At 36.9% G+C, this 12,949-nt stretch overlaps 1 protein-coding gene across 1 annotated transcript in view; it reads left to right on the top strand.

Annotated features, from left to right (window-relative positions):
* The window catches only part of CRPPA (CDP-L-ribitol pyrophosphorylase A), a 122,565-nt gene that overhangs the window by 32,841 nt on the left and 76,775 nt on the right, over nt 1-12,949 (top strand). Inside the window, exon 4 of the mRNA XM_059818889.1 lies at nt 8,121-8,225. Coding sequence (XP_059674872.1) covers nt 8,121-8,225 — 105 coding nt within the window. The remainder of the gene's footprint in view (nt 1-8,120; nt 8,226-12,949) is intronic.

The following is a 12,949-nucleotide window of genomic DNA, read 5'->3' as shown; positions in this document are numbered from 1 at the left end:
AAAACTTGATATTTGTTTCTTTTATCCAGAGTCACACTTAAGCGTGATAGGGCTAAGACCTAGTCTTGTGATTATACTTCAGCTTCTGTTTCATCTTGAGATCAGAGCTAGAAAATGACAGTTGATAAAATGGATATATTTTTTAATTGTCCAGTTACCTTATTTCAATGTTTTTCTTGTAGTGATTCCTTGATGACTCTAAATCAAAGTAAATTACATTTTTTCTTAGTGGTTTTGATAGAATGGGACATTGAAAACAAGGGTTTTTCAATCTAGGTCATTAGTCCTAGATCCTCTATTTTGGTCACAAAATCATATGCGGTTTCTTGCTTAGAAGAAATGTGAAGGAACCTGTCCAAAATGGACAGAAATAACCACAAAAACTATGTTCCTAGGTCTTACACAAAGATTTAGTTTTATTTAGGCTCAGAAGTGCAAACTTTGATATAAATAGTTGTTCTCTGCATTCATATGCATTTCTGAATCTGAACTGAGTTTCTGCTTTTACATATTGTGACAGTGAGTTTTTCAAGCAAATATGTGTTTAAAGGGGAAAAAAAAAGAGCGGAGTTATCCCCAACTTTGGCTGGTAGCTAAAACATAAGCAGAGGTAGGGAAAGTGAATTTCATGTTGCCCACACTATGTGTTTGTGCTCTGCATTCTTGCCTGTGGGACTCCTGCTGCCTAGCAGCAAGTTGTATACAGTGAACAGTAATTCAGTCTCAACAAAAAGAGAGATTATAAACTGCTTTCAAAGACGACTAATAGGAAGAAAATGCATAGCTGACTTGACGTGGGAGCTCATATGACTACAGCAGAAGTATGGTTGCTGGTGATGGCAGTGTGGACTGTGTTCATTGATCCAGGACATTTGTTCCAGAAAGGCAAGAAGTAAAATTACTCTTTCATTTGTAACTTTCACTATTAAAAAGATACTTGAAAGCTTTACTTGTTTTTAATCCTTCTCTCAATAATATTTTAAACCTTTAATTGCACATTTTGTTCAATTTCATAGAATCATTTAGATTGGAAAAGACCTGTAAGATCATGATTTCAATCAAAATTGACGGAGGCATAGAGATGTCAGTGATGTTAAGTTCCGATATAGCTTTTTAAAAAATCGGTGAGTGTGAGGAGGAGGGAAACCCAAATGAATGCCTTCACTGAGAGGAGGCTGGAGCCTCAGACCCTTCAGGCTCTTAAGCCCTCAGCTCCATGGCTGAAATGTGAATTCAGCTGTTATCTTCTGTTTTTCTTGGTCATACACCTTTTAGCACATGGGATCTTGGAACCAAAAAATGTGTAAGTTCTTTAACAGTTATTTATTTAGTAGACTTAGAAGCAACGTGAGTACCAAAATATTTCAATGGGCAGTCAGGAAGCATTCAGTGGATCTGATGGTAGAGTGCAGGGAAATCATGGCATGTATGGAGAGGGCACTTGCAGTTGCTGTGGTGAAAGAAGGCATTGACATATAGGTAGAGATCTGTAGAAAAACAGGCTTGCTTAATTCTGTTACAGAGTAAATTGCTATATCTTTATTCTCTTCACTGTGAAGTACTACTGCATCTGGATGTATGACACAGCAGTTTTAATAATCAACTACAGTAGAAATTGTTTCAGAGGTGAGCTTATCTGAACTCACATTAATCTCACTATTTCCTCGTTCACGAGTTTCCTCCTTCTGTTTGCTGCTTCTGTTATTTCTTTAGCTGTGGTGTATTGCTGTAGGCTGAGTGCTTGCAAATCCACTGTTGGATTCAGCATTTTTTTTTGTTTCCATGGTAATGAACATGGCAAAAAAATTATTTATAAAATACAATAAAGATAGGCCAGTTCAGGTTCAGCAAGAGCTTGTGTCTGCTTCTTTTTTTAACTTAGTAAAATATTCCTGACGATGAATGTTCATGGTGTACTCTGGCACTGCAGCAGTGTAAACTTGATTTGCAAGGATCTGGAAAAACATAAAGCTCTCCTATTGTTAATTAGTTATGCATCTTAATTGCAAGTGTTCGGATATTGTTACAGAATGGATTTACATGGGAGAAGAAAATGGAGATGCTGCTGACAATGGAAAAAGTACTAAAGATGCCATAGCCAATGGTTGCAGAAGTGTAAAAGGGTGGTTCTATACAGGCTTTAAAAGTACCTGTGTAAAGGAGCAAATCTAAGATTATTTTTTTTCAGTTAATACATAAAGAATATTGATTTTGTTTCCTTATTATAAAACTAAGGAATGACAAAAAAAAAAATGACAGTGCTGTAATGAAAATTTTTCTTGCATCTGTGTTTGTTCTCCCATATATCTGTTCAAAATCTTTTATCAGTATAAAGATACAGTAAAATAGTGCATGTTAACAGTAAAAGCAATTGTTAATGTTAAATACTGGTTCTTTATAATTGTTCAAAGTATTATATTGGAAACAAGTTAGCTTATAGACTACCAGTAAGTAGCAGGGACATACAAGCTGCGTAGCTGGTGTTTTCTCTAACCCCTTGTCCATGTTTATGGCTAAGCAACAACAGTATCGCTTGCATTTGAGGAAATAATATTATTTATCAAAATACTTTCAAACTAATCTAGGGGGCAGGGGAAGAAGAACTGGTGTAATGCTAAAATGTGGATCACACTCCACCCATAGCACTTCATTCAAACAGCTACTCTTGGAAAACAAACAAACAAAAAACACCCACAAAAAAGTCAGTCCCCAAAACTACCTATTAGAATGCCTTTGAATATTCAACACTTCAAAAGCATTTCCTTCTGTGTCATTTAAAGAGCTAAACTAATCTGTTTTCTTTCTTTTGTGGATATGTTTTGTGCCAGTATTTCCAGCTGTTTCCACCATTTCAAATCTGTGGTCTGAAACTTAAACTATGTCTATTGTTTCACAAAGCTATGTGTGCATGTCAAGTTCAGTTAATGTACTCTGTCAAACTTTATGTTAAAAAGCCTTTCAGTCAAAAGGAGACTTTTTAAGTAGTTCAGAATTTTAAACAGATTGTTGTAATGTAAATTGGCTCTAGGTGTACAATGAAATACATAAAGAAGACTTAGGATGAGAATGTTTGCGTGCCTGGGTAAGGATTTTCCTCATAGATATTCTACAACTTTATTATAGGCCCTCCCTGATAATGCTTAATTTCTTAACTGATGAATTTCTTAGAGCAATACAGAAGCTTTCAAATTCTGCACCTTAAATATGGATTTAAAATTTCACTTGTGGAGCTGTTTAGCGTATGGATTATATATAAACTAAGCTGGTCTTGAGCTGATACTTCTATTTCATTGTTCTCTGCTGACATCAGTATATCAGACTTGCAGAAGAGTACACTGTGACAATATGTTTAAGTTTAAACAATTACAGATAATTAGAGTGGTAAATGTCATGATGTACAAGTGTTAGTGAAATATGTTTTTAATTATTACTTTGCTTTGTGTCGTATTTCATCCCTTGAAGCCAGCAAAATACCCTCAAGATGCTTTAGCCCATTTATGGAACTTCTCCACTCCCTACTAATTATCTGTAATTAATACCTTGCTAAAAATTTGGAATTGCTTAGTCTTGTCCTAGTATAATTTGTTACCCATATATATATTTAAAAATGTAACTTAATTTTAATTCAAAGTAGATTCTTTCACAGATAAATTTTTCTGAAATTTCCTCTTCCATTCTGAGGCAAAAGAAAAATACGGTTTTTTTAACCTTTATGTTATTCACATTAGTAGAAAGTAGTTTGTGTTCTATCAGAAAAGTTTCCTTAAAAAACAAAACAAAAAAGGAAACATTTTGGTAATAAGTATTTCAAATTGAAAGTTACTAGGCCATTTCTGGTTTCATTGGCAATTTATCTGTGGACCTCTTTACTCAAGACATCATTCCATTTTACATATTTTGGAGCTAGAGTGCCCTATACCTTTATATTTTCTGTTGACCTTTTTTGTATCTTGATTATTTAAAGAATATAAATAATTTCTGCTTAATTTAAAAATATTCCGAAGTGTCTTTTTGAAACCACTATTTTCTTTAGTATTCTTAAAGAAGTCTTTCTAAGTTACTCTGACTTCTTGTGTCTGTCTTGTTTTGTTACACAAAGACTTAAAAACTCCTGTGGAGAAGTATAACCGTTAGATTACTTTTCTTTATAAGTGGGCTGTGTAAAAGAATTTTCTTTTTCATTGCAGTCATGACAAACTAAAATGACAAACATTAGTAATTTAAATAATATAAAAGTGATAACTATGTTTTTTCTAAGACGTCTGTGTGTGTTAATAATACAATTCAGATGTAATGCTGATGAATTCCTTGAATTTCACTGATGCGTTATAAAACAAGAATAGAAACTAAAAATTTTCTTCATCTTTTTAGTCACCTTCTTGAGGAAATTTTAGAAAAAAGGAAGTTGTATTGCAGCACTCTCATTTGGATCTTCTTTAACCCACTTGGACTTTTGCATTCTTGACAATTTTGAATTCTTGAATCCTGGAGGAGACTGTGAATTACTGAGCACAGTATCTGGACTGTCACATTTTATTCGAAACACGGATTTGTAGACACATGGTTAAGTTTGACACAGTGGAAGGGTTATTTCAGCTTTTGTAAAGGAAAGCTTATGCATTGCAGAACTAGTTGTCATCCTTTAAGGAGTTAACTGGCATCTTGTTTGAGGTTGCTGAAGCTCATAACAGCTTACTTGCATGTTTCACCAAAGCTTTTACCAAAGGCTTTTTGAGGAAACTGAACAAATTTGGGATAAGAGTAAGGATTTACCAGAGTAGATTGTTTCTTTAAGATAAGAAAGAAGGTAAAGTGCTTGACCAGTTTTCATAGCAGTAAATCACCAGTGGAGTTTTGTGAATATCTGTGCTGGGACCTGTGCAGTTCATTTTGTTCATAAATAATGTGAAACAGGAAGTGGAGATACCCATTTTCTTTTTTTCTGGGTAGTAGAGATGAGGGCTAACTAAGAACGTTTGTAGAAGGATGTTATGATAAGATTGATAGTAAGTGTAGATAAATGTAAAGGAGGGCAAAAGGGTTGATCAAAGTTTTGAAGTAGCTTCCACACATAAAATGACTGAATAGCTGTTGATTTCTTTACCTGTGGGAAGATGTGATAAGAGATGTGGTGGAGCATTTGGAAGGCTGAGAAGATGGTTTTGCACACTCTTTTCTGTCAGAAGAACAGAGCATTTGATGAAAAGACTGATGAATCAGATGCTCCCTGATGCAGGTGCTAAAAAAGTACTGCTATTCAAAAAGTAACTGTGTAAATTCAGGATTCCTGTAATTCACTGAGGACTGTTAAGGCAGTAGCTTCTAGTTCAATGTGTCCCTCAGGGACCTCTTAATTTAGGGATTTCCTAAGGCAGGATAATAGCTTTATATGCTGCCAAGGTAGTATTCCTGGGAAAGTAAGAAGATAAGATTGCTGTGTTTTTATTTACTTACCCTTGACTATCCACTGTCAACCTCTACTAGAAACTGGATACTGGGCTAGCCAGCCTGTGGTCTTATCAAATACATCCGTTCTTATGAAAGACCCTACCTTAAATTATCCTTCCTTGTTACATGTAATTCATGTTTATGGATGGACTGGTAATTTAGCAATATAAAAATAGACTAGAACTTTCTTCTCTTAATCAGGCCACTTCATCTTGAGGTAATCCTGTCTGATAAGCTCTCAGTTCCTGCTTTTGAACCTACCTATATTACGGCTTGAGAAATTCTGCTCCCTACTCAGTTTTCCATTAATAGGATTCTTACTATAGGAAGCCAAACTGCTTGGGAAGGGTGGGTTGAGAGAAGAATGCCTCTTCTGAATGACTAAAGAGTGGACAAACTTTTTTGTGTTTTGTTGGGTGGTGTTTTTTTTTTTAATTTGGAAGGCTCATGGAGCAGCATGAAGCTTTGCTATTTTGTGTGCAGATAACTGGAGAAAAATAAAGGGAAACATGTAAGGAATTGTGGAATTATTGCTGGATGTGACTCAGAAATTAAATCTATCACAGAATCACTAAGGTTGGAAAAGACCTGTAAGATCATCGAGTCCAACCATCAACCCAACACCACCATGCCCACTAAACTATGTCCCACAATGCCACATACACATGTTCCTTGAACATCTCGAGTGATGGTGACTCCACCACTTCCCTGGGCAGCCTGTTCCAGTGCTTCACCGCTCTCTCACTAAAGAAATTTTTCCTAATATCGAGCCTGAACCTCCCCTGGTGCAACTTGAGGCCATTTCCTCTTGTCCTGAAATATATTTGCGTTTTTAGGAAAGGTATAGCATTGGAGAAACTTTCAGGGTGGAGTGTGGCAGTCATGCAAGAGTTCCATCCCATAGAAGTTCCCTAGACAACCTTAGGTGTTGGCAAGGCCAGGGGAGCTTGGTGTGCTAACTCTAAGAGAAACTGTATGGAGGGTGGAGTGGAGACACAACGGTCAGGCTCTGTGATAAGACTGGAACTGGAAGGTACTATGGAACAATGAGATGGAGACTCACCCTGATAATTAGGATACACACCTGGTCAAAAACATTGCTACTGTACAAAGATACAATAACCTATATAGTGTGTGTAATGGCATGTAGTGGAGTACCTGGGAATGGGCCTACAGTCTATCACCTTTTTGACAAAATACTATCCTTGGGTGAACGTTGCTCATTATAATCTCATTATAATACCAAAAAACACACCTCCATCCCAAAGCTACCTACCTCCAAGGTGCGACCACCCCTCACTGAGCCTGTGCTCTGAATTCTTCTTGGTCTATACCTTTATAAGCAAAGTGAGAAACTTTTACAGCAATTACAACAAAGAAATATATGACTAGAGTCACTCAAGCTCCACCTGTAAGATAAAAATAGTATAAAAAGGCTTAAGAGAGGAGGGATGTTAAGGAATATACCATCGCAGACCTCCTCTGACATCTGGGATCAGTCGATGGGCTAAACCTTTATTTTGTCTGCTCGAAGGTCAGAAGGCTCTGCAGAGGGATCTGGACAGGCTGGATCGATGGGCCCAGGCCAATTGTATGAGGTTTAACAAGGCCAAGTGCCGGGTCCTGCACTTGGGTCACAACAACCCCATGCAACGCTACAGGCTTGGGGACGAGTGGCTGGAAAGCTGCCCTGCAGAAAAGGACCTGGGGGTGTTGATTGACAGCCGGCTGAATATGAGCCAGCAGTGTGCCCAGGTGGCCAAGAAGGCCAACGGCATCCTGGCCTGTATCAGAAACAGTGTGGCCAGCAGGAGCAGGGAGGTGATCGTGCCCCTGTACTCGGCTCTGGTGAGGCCGCACCTCGAATCCTGTGTTCAGTTTTGGGCCCCTCACTACAAGAAGGACATTGAGGTGCTGGAGCGTGTCCAGAGAAGGGCGACGAAGCTGGTGAGGGGTCTGGAGCACAAGTCTTCTGAGGAGCAGCTGAGGGAACTGGGGTTGTTCAGTCTGGAGAAGAGAAGGCTGAGGGGAGAGCTTATTGCTCTCTACAACTACCTGAAAGGTGGTTGCAGACAGGTGGGTGTTGATCTCTTCTCCCAAGTAACTAGCGAGAGGACAAGAGGTAGAGCGGTTTTATTTTCTGCCAAATTGCTCAGTCCTTTAACGTGACAGGAATACAGAGGTTCTTAGTTACTACCATCCTTTTTTGATGCTGCAAAAACAAAAACAGACAAGGCCTTTGAAGAGTCATGCTTCTACAATTTATTAACTTGTTCCCATACTCTGAAAGTTTGTTACTAGATGGTTGATGATTTCTTTTGGTGAGGCCTCAACTCCATCAAAAATTTTTTTTACATGTAATTCTCACTGACTTAGTTAACAACATAAAGGTGTAGCAAGATGCTTGCAGCACCTAATTGAATTAATTTGTGCTTATGAAGTGTTTATTTATTTCCGTAACACTTTGCTGGATACTTAAAATTTGGCATAAGCTTCTTGAAGGGTTTTATTTCTGATCCATCCTGAACCTACCCACCTAATACAACATGTATTATTCTGGACAGGACTGTTGAGATGTAAGGTTTAATTAATGAAAGAAAATCTGTTATTGCTTAAAAGTATGATTTCTTTAAGACTAATTAAGAATGTTTATTCTTTTTTAATTACTACAGTGTACAGACTATGACCTGGATTATGGAACTGAATGTTTGCATCTGGCTCTGAAATATTGTAAAACAAATGCCAAACTTCTTGAAGGAACAGCTGACCTCTGGAAGGTAAAGGCAATAATAATATCTATTTTATATATCTTTAAAAATTAATAAAATTCACATAGTACCAGAAAAATTCAGATGTGTTTTCAATTGTAATAGTTAGGCTTTTCTCTTCCAAATTTCAGAATTGTTTTTGAATTATCATGGGCTTTTTTTGAGCTTATTGTTGTAGACAGACTTGGGCAGATATTACCTGAGATTATTAATGAAGACAGTATTTATCTGGAAGTAGGAAAACCAGCTAGGTACTTGAATACCCTGAGAATGTGTAAAACTATAAATCCATCATCTCTAAAACTGAGAACATTTTTTTATGCGATGAGCTTTCTCCTGCTATTTCTATCTTTTGTCTGTTTTCCTCCACTTTTCCCATGAGGAGTTAACTTTTTCTCTGATGCCAAATATCTGGCTAACAACAGTTTGATTTTTAGAGCAGTTCATTACATTCAGTAACACTGTAATGTTTAAGACCTCTTTAAACAATCTTTTAAAATTTTTTTAAACCTAATTCACCTTGTCTGATAATCTGTAGGTTCCTGGTGACTGACAAAGCAGGTGTGTATACAGGTGCCAAATGATAGTCCCTGCTGCTTAAAAGCATCTCATTTCATTGTTTTGGATGGTGGGACATTATTCCTTCTCAGTAGCTGTCATGTCATGCAATTTTAAGTGTTTCCTTTTTTATATTTTATTCATTACCACATTGAAGAATCTGGAAGCAGCTCAAATGACTCCATCTGTCTTTGACAGTAAATTTCCTCCAATGGGACGTGATTTCTAATAATATGACAGTAAATCTTACACAGAAAGGTAATTTTCTGAATCTGCAGTGCAAATTTCCTGTGCAATTTAGCAGCAAAATTTACTTATGCGTTGGTTGCATACAGCAACTTCTTCCAGTATCTTCCTGGGGACATAGTCTTTCTAGAACAGTATATCGTCTGTTTTACTATTCAGTCTTCTAAGGGACAGATTATGTTATGCATACTTGCATTACATCACTTTTTGGATGGTTTCATTGTTCTCATTGCAAAGCATGATACTTAAGTGAAGGGTAACAAAATACACCCATAATGTTCATTTAGTTCTTTATAATGTTCATTTAGTTCTTTATTATCTGTAGATGCTGCTGATGCCCAGCAGATGAAGTGTAGTCTTTTGACCTAGAATTACAGAATAATTAAGACTGAAGGAAATATCTACATATCATCTGGTCCAACGCTTTGCTGAAAGTGGGGCCAGGTTGGTTAGATTAGTCTGTGCAGGGCTTGTCCAGTTGAGTTTTTAATATCTCCAAGAATGGAGGTTTCACAGACTCTCTGGGGAAAACTATTCCAGTGCATATGCCCCCGTGTGGAGGAGACTTTTTTCATAATATTTGGTCAGCATTTCCCTTGCTGCCTCTTGCACTGGGAAAGGATGAAAGGCCAACAGAAAGATCTACAAGAGAAGTCCGGTTTACTCTTCTGTATGGCCATTAATTATGACCCTTCCTCATCCTTCATCTTCTGTTCTTCAGGCTGAACAAGCGAAGTTCTCTCAAACCACCTTAACAACCCCCTGCTGGGCTTCCTCCTGTTCTTCATTGTGTTATACTGGGGAGTCCAAAACTAGAAACAGTACTCTGGTGTGTTCTCAAAAGTGCTGAATACAGGATAATAATCCCAGTATTCCCTGTAATGAAGTCTTATTTTCTTACTAGTACAGCTCAGTCAGTTCAACTCCTTTTCTGCACTGCTGCACACTGTTGACTCATGCTCAGCTTGTCCAGAAGGTCCTTTTCTGCAAAGCTGTTTTCTATATTTTGGCACCAGTATGGACTGCTGCACAGGGTTATTCTGTCGCAGATGCAGGATGCTGTCTTTCTGTTTGTTATATCTCACAAGGTTTCTGTCAGCCCCTTCCTCCAGCCTTTCAGGATCCCTCTAAATGAGTGTTGTACCCTTGAGCACATTGAATACTTCCCATTTGTTGTCATCTACTAGTTTACCTTTCCCAGGTTATTAATAATTAGACAGTATTGTCCCCAGTATCAGCCCCAGAGGAACAGCACTAGTAACCAGCCCCCAGTTACACTTCAGACTTGAGGTGGTGCACATCTCTGTTTTAAAAGAGAATTGTTGAAGTGTTAGTGCAACTCCAATGTTGTTGATGAAACAAAATCCTGATGCTGTTAACTTTCCAGCATGTGGTACCCATTGCGGTAGCACTGGACTCGAAAGAGGCCTGTAAACATGTGGAAAATGAGAACACATGAAGAGTGAATTCCTCGTAGGTGCTTGGATGTTGGACAGAGAACTTTTTTAGCTGGTGGCATACTGGAAAATATCATGGAGGAGATTCTGGTAGAAAAGCAGAAAATACTGTGGACCAGGTGAAAGTCTGTATTGGGTTTGCGTGGCAAGGTTTTGGTAGCAGGGGGGCTACAGGGGTGGCTTCTGTGAGAAACTGCTAGAAGCTTATTTATTAGGTGCACAACATACATAACATTAAATGACTCAAAGCTGTGGGGAAAAAGTTACTTACGTGTGTATATATTGTTTTCTTGAATTAACTCTAATTATTCTACCTGAGTGCTGTCTACTTAGAGTGCGTTAGAAAAAGTAACATTTCCAAGTCACTTACCCTTGGCGCTAAAGCAAGAGATTGTTTACTTTCTGGTAACAAATTACAAAATTAAAATAATTCTTTGTAGTGACAACCACCAGGCTGGAACATTCAAATTACTTCAGTCTTATAAATATTGGTAAGTTATATTATAAATGTAGTTTTTATATAACTATTTATAAGATACTTAGGATCAGGATGGCAAAAATGGAAACAGGGTGACACTATCAACACCACATTTTCAGTTTCTCTATGTTTGACACCTTTGAAACAAAATGACCTTAAATGTTCTGGAGCAATATCCTCTTAAATATAGTATAAAATCATGTAACAGAATTTAATTGTTGGAGTCTCATATATATGTGTGTGTAAATGCAGATGAAAACTGCATAGTAAGAACATTTTTTAAAACATTGATACGCATTTAAAGACTTAATGCTGATAGTACGAAAAATCCTCACAATTTCTGAAACCAACAGGTTATTTTCTTATCCTACAGAAATATCCCATACAAAGGAGATCTGTATGATACCGTAGTTTAATAGAGGGAAATACTTCATTAAACTAAAATGCAGTGCATTTTGTGTATGTGTGATCATAATTTTATTGTATTTGTTTGGTGAAGAGTTTTGTTTTCCATTTAACATACAGTTTTGTAAATCTGAAACGTTCATTAAGTTCAATCAGTTTGAAGAAGGCTTTTAAACGTTAAATGGGAATAACTTTGGGGAAGTTTTAAAAGAGCATCTTCCTAGGTAGTGAAAAGTTGCAGTCTGACAATTAAGAGAAAAGGGCACTCAGGAAAACAAACAAACAAACCCTTGTCTGATGTTTTTGAGGCTTTACTAAATAGATACAGTAGATTGTTTATTATACAGAAAAGTAGAGAAATGTTTAATAAGTAAGACTGTTCTGCCTTTGCCAAATAAGCAGAGGATGGTTTCATATTCCGTGATAGTGAGGTATTTGTGTTGGATTTTAGTATTTGGCCTAGCGATATTCTTGGAACACTAGATGCTCAAGAGGGCAAAACGAAAATTAATGTTGTCACATGAAGAGAGAGAATCTGAGTAATTAGAAGCCTGTGAGTTTGATATTGATCAACAAAACAAAAGGGTGCACTGCTACAGGCAGAACTTGATTAATCAAGAGTTAAGGGACTAATGTAATTAATGTCAACCAACATGAAAATTACTTACTTTGTTAAATTGACTTCAAGACATTTTTACAAGATTATAGTCTTGGCTGATAAAGATGGTAGTGCTGATACAATATATGGTTGGCAGAAGTTTGACTTGTTACTACATGGCATCCTAATTAAAAATAGGATGACTGTAATTGTACTAATCCTTATTAAATAGATTAAAAATTGGATAACTGATATATCTCAAAAGATAATTCTCACCACATACAGTTCTGCAGAAACTGTTATTGTCTCTAAGCTATTTAATAGTCTGATAAATTTTGCAGACAACATAAAGATTTAAGGATTTGTAAATAAAAATATAATTGATCAGAAGTAACCTATTGATAAGGATTGCTTAGCAAACGACTTAAACAAGGTATGCTTTTCATTGCAGCCAAATATAAAGAAGTGTTTTTGGAAATAAAAAAAGTATAGGCCATATTTAGAGAATTGTTCTAGGAAGGCAGTGACTTTGAAAGTGGTGTAGGAATCACAAAGGATAGCAAGTTTCCACTGTGGGCAAAATACCTTATGTCAGCCAGGGATATAGGAACAAGAATATGAAATTAGAGAAGTTCTAGTATTACAAGTGTGTCTAGAATACTCTGGTCAAATCTGGACTCAAGCTTTGTGCAACTGTTGATAAATAGAAAAGGTTCAGAGAAAAGCATGAAAAAGAAGATTAAATGGTAATTTGGTAAGTCCGTAGAGATTTAGCTTAGTATGTGATATAAAAAAAAAACAGAAATGGATGAAGTAGAATATCTCTCTTCTGCAAAGTGCGAGAGAACTCCTGTGTGTCATTTTTCTTGCTTACTCTTTTTCCACTGTGATATTTGCACCTCACCTGGGCCGCGAGAGTGGAGAGTGCCATCTTACTTTCTGGTATAGAGTGGCAGTTAAGGTATTCTTCCCGGTTGATTTGGCTAGACCT

Source organism: Gavia stellata, chromosome 6, assembly GCF_030936135.1.
Source record: "Gavia stellata isolate bGavSte3 chromosome 6, bGavSte3.hap2, whole genome shotgun sequence".
In the NCBI taxonomy this organism is placed as follows: Eukaryota; Metazoa; Chordata; class Aves; order Gaviiformes; family Gaviidae; genus Gavia; species Gavia stellata.
This window is presented reverse-complemented; position numbering and strand designations above follow the sequence as displayed.